Source organism: Anolis carolinensis, unplaced genomic scaffold, assembly GCF_035594765.1.
Source record: "Anolis carolinensis isolate JA03-04 unplaced genomic scaffold, rAnoCar3.1.pri scaffold_15, whole genome shotgun sequence".
NCBI classification, from domain to species: Eukaryota; Metazoa; Chordata; class Lepidosauria; order Squamata; family Dactyloidae; genus Anolis; species Anolis carolinensis.
Window position 1 is genome coordinate 10,172,698 of NW_026943826.1, and position 2,500 is coordinate 10,175,197.

General features: G+C 40.3%; 1 protein-coding gene across 6 annotated transcripts in view; it reads left to right on the plus strand.

The window, feature by feature from the left end:
• prkcz (protein kinase C zeta) overlaps positions 1 to 2,500 on the plus strand; it is a 78,519-nt gene that overhangs the window by 43,996 nt on the left and 32,023 nt on the right. For all 6 annotated transcript variants that reach the window (XM_062965540.1, XM_062965543.1, XM_062965541.1 and 3 more), the window contains 2 exons: positions 121 to 173; positions 1,198 to 1,386. In XM_062965540.1, coding sequence (XP_062821610.1) covers positions 121 to 173; positions 1,198 to 1,386 — 242 coding nt within the window. The remainder of the gene's footprint in view (positions 1 to 120; positions 174 to 1,197; positions 1,387 to 2,500) is intronic.

A 2,500-nucleotide genomic window follows, 5' to 3' on the forward strand; every position in this document is an offset into this window, starting at 1 on the left:
CTCAAAAAAAAATCCCACATTGCATTTCATCCCTTTGTCATTTGTTTGGCCCGATGGCTGTTATTGCATGATTGTTTTTATTATTATTATTATTATTATTAATTCTGCTTTGTTCTACAGTGCCTTACATTTCTTCAGCCCGGAAGCACGACAACATTAAAGATGATTCTGAGGTAGGTTCGCGCGTAAAGTTACTTTTCCTTCCCTCCTAAGCTCCATTGGGTTTAATGTCCCCTCATGTACACACAAGCTAGAGCTGACAGACGGGAGCTCACCCCAAGTACATACTGGTGTGAGAGAATTGGCTGTCTGCAGAGACGTTGCCCAGGAGACTTTGCCCGGATGTGTTACCATCCTGCCGGGAGGCGTCTCTCATGTCTCCACAAGCTAGAGCTGACAGATGGGAGCTCACCCGACTTGAGAAAATACTTCAAGTCGCTTCCGGTGTGAGAGAATCGGCTGTCTACAGAGACGTTGCCCAGGGGACATTGCCTGGATGTGTTACCATCCTGCTGGGAGGCTTATCTCATGTTCCCGGAAGCTAGAGCTGACAGACGGGAGCTCACCCGACTTGAGAGAATACTTCCAAGTCGCTTCCGGTGCGAGAGAATCGGCCGTCGACAGAGACGTTGCCTGGATGTGTTACCATCCTGCCGGGAGGCGTCTCTCATGTCTCCACAAGCTAGAGCTGACAGATGGGAGCTCACCCGACTTGAGAAAATACTTCCAAGTCGCTTCCGGTGTGAGAGAATCGGCCGTCTACAGAGACGTTGCCCGGATGTGTTACCATCCTGCCGGGAGGCGTCTCTCATGTCTCCACAAGCTAGAGCTGACAGATGGGAGCTCACCCGACTTGAGAAAATACTTCCAAGTTGTTTCCGGTGCGAGAGAATTGGCTGTCTACAGAGACGTTGCCCGGATGTGTTACCATCCTGCCGGGAGGCGTCTCTCATGCTCCCGTAAGCTAGAGCTGACAGATGGGAGCTCACCCGACTTGAGAAAACACTTCAAATCGCTTCCGGTGCGAGAGAATCGGCCGTCCACAGAGACGTTGCCCGGATGTGTTACCATCCTGCCGGGAGGAGGCTCTCATGCTCCGTAAGCTAGAGCTGACGGACGGGAGCTCACCCGACTTGAGAAAATAAGCTAGAGCTGACGGAGGGGAGCTCACCTCAGTTGTCGCCTCTCTGTCTGCAGGAGCTCAAGCCCGTTATCGATGGGATGGACGGAATTAAGATCTCTCAGGGACTCGGTCTGCAGGATTTCGACCTCATCCGGGTGATCGGGCGCGGAAGCTATGCCAAAGTTCTTTTGGTCCGGTTGAAAAAAAACGACCAGATCTTTGCCATGAAAGTCGTGAAGAAAGAGTTGGTCCACGACGACGAGGTGAGAGTTTGGCGGAGTGGGGTACAAAAATAAAATTATTACTATTATTATTATTATTATTGTGTTGTCGAAGGCTTTCATGGCCCGAATCACAGCGTTGTTGTGTATTTTCTGGGCTGTGTGGCATTCTCTCCTGACGTTTCGCCCACATCTGTGGCAGGCATCCACAGAGGTTGTGAGAGATATATATATATATATATATATATATATATATATATATATATATATATAAAATGGAATCCGATGTCGCAGTTACGAAAACATCACAGAGTTAAGCGCCCGTGAGTGTTGCGTATTCGTAATCCCTACGTCAACAGACCTACGGACCTCACAATCTTATTATTATTATTATTATTGTTATTGTTATTATTGTGTTGACAAAGGCTTTCACAACCTCTGAGGATGCCTGCCCTAGATGTGGGCGAAACGTCAGGAGAGAATGCTTCCGGAGCATGGCTAGACAGCACATGGCAACCCTTTTCGTCAATCAGATTTCTTCCAGTTCTGCCTTTATTAAAAAAATTAAAAATACAGAACTTCAACCCGTTATTTGACACATATCTATACACATAATAAAAGTGAAAATCTGTATATGTGTATATACAATCCCATTATTATTATCCCACAACCATCCCATTATTATTATTATTATTATTATTATTATTATTATTATTATTATTATTATTATTATTGTTGTTGTTGTTGTATATACTTATAATATTGATAATAATATTGTAATGCAATATTATACTACTAACAATAATACAATATAACAATATTAATTATATATTAAATGTAATATTACTAATAATATTACCATATTATTGTATATATGTATAATATTGATAATAATATTACAATGTAATGCAATATTATACTAATAACAATAATACAATATAACAATATTAATTATATATTAAATGTAATATAACTAATAATATTACCATATTATTGTATATATGTATAATATTGATAATAATATTACAATGTAATGCAATATTATACTAATAACAATAATACAATATAACAATATTAATTATATATTAAATGTAATATAACTAATAATATTACCATATTATTGTATATATGTATAATATTGATAATAATATTATAA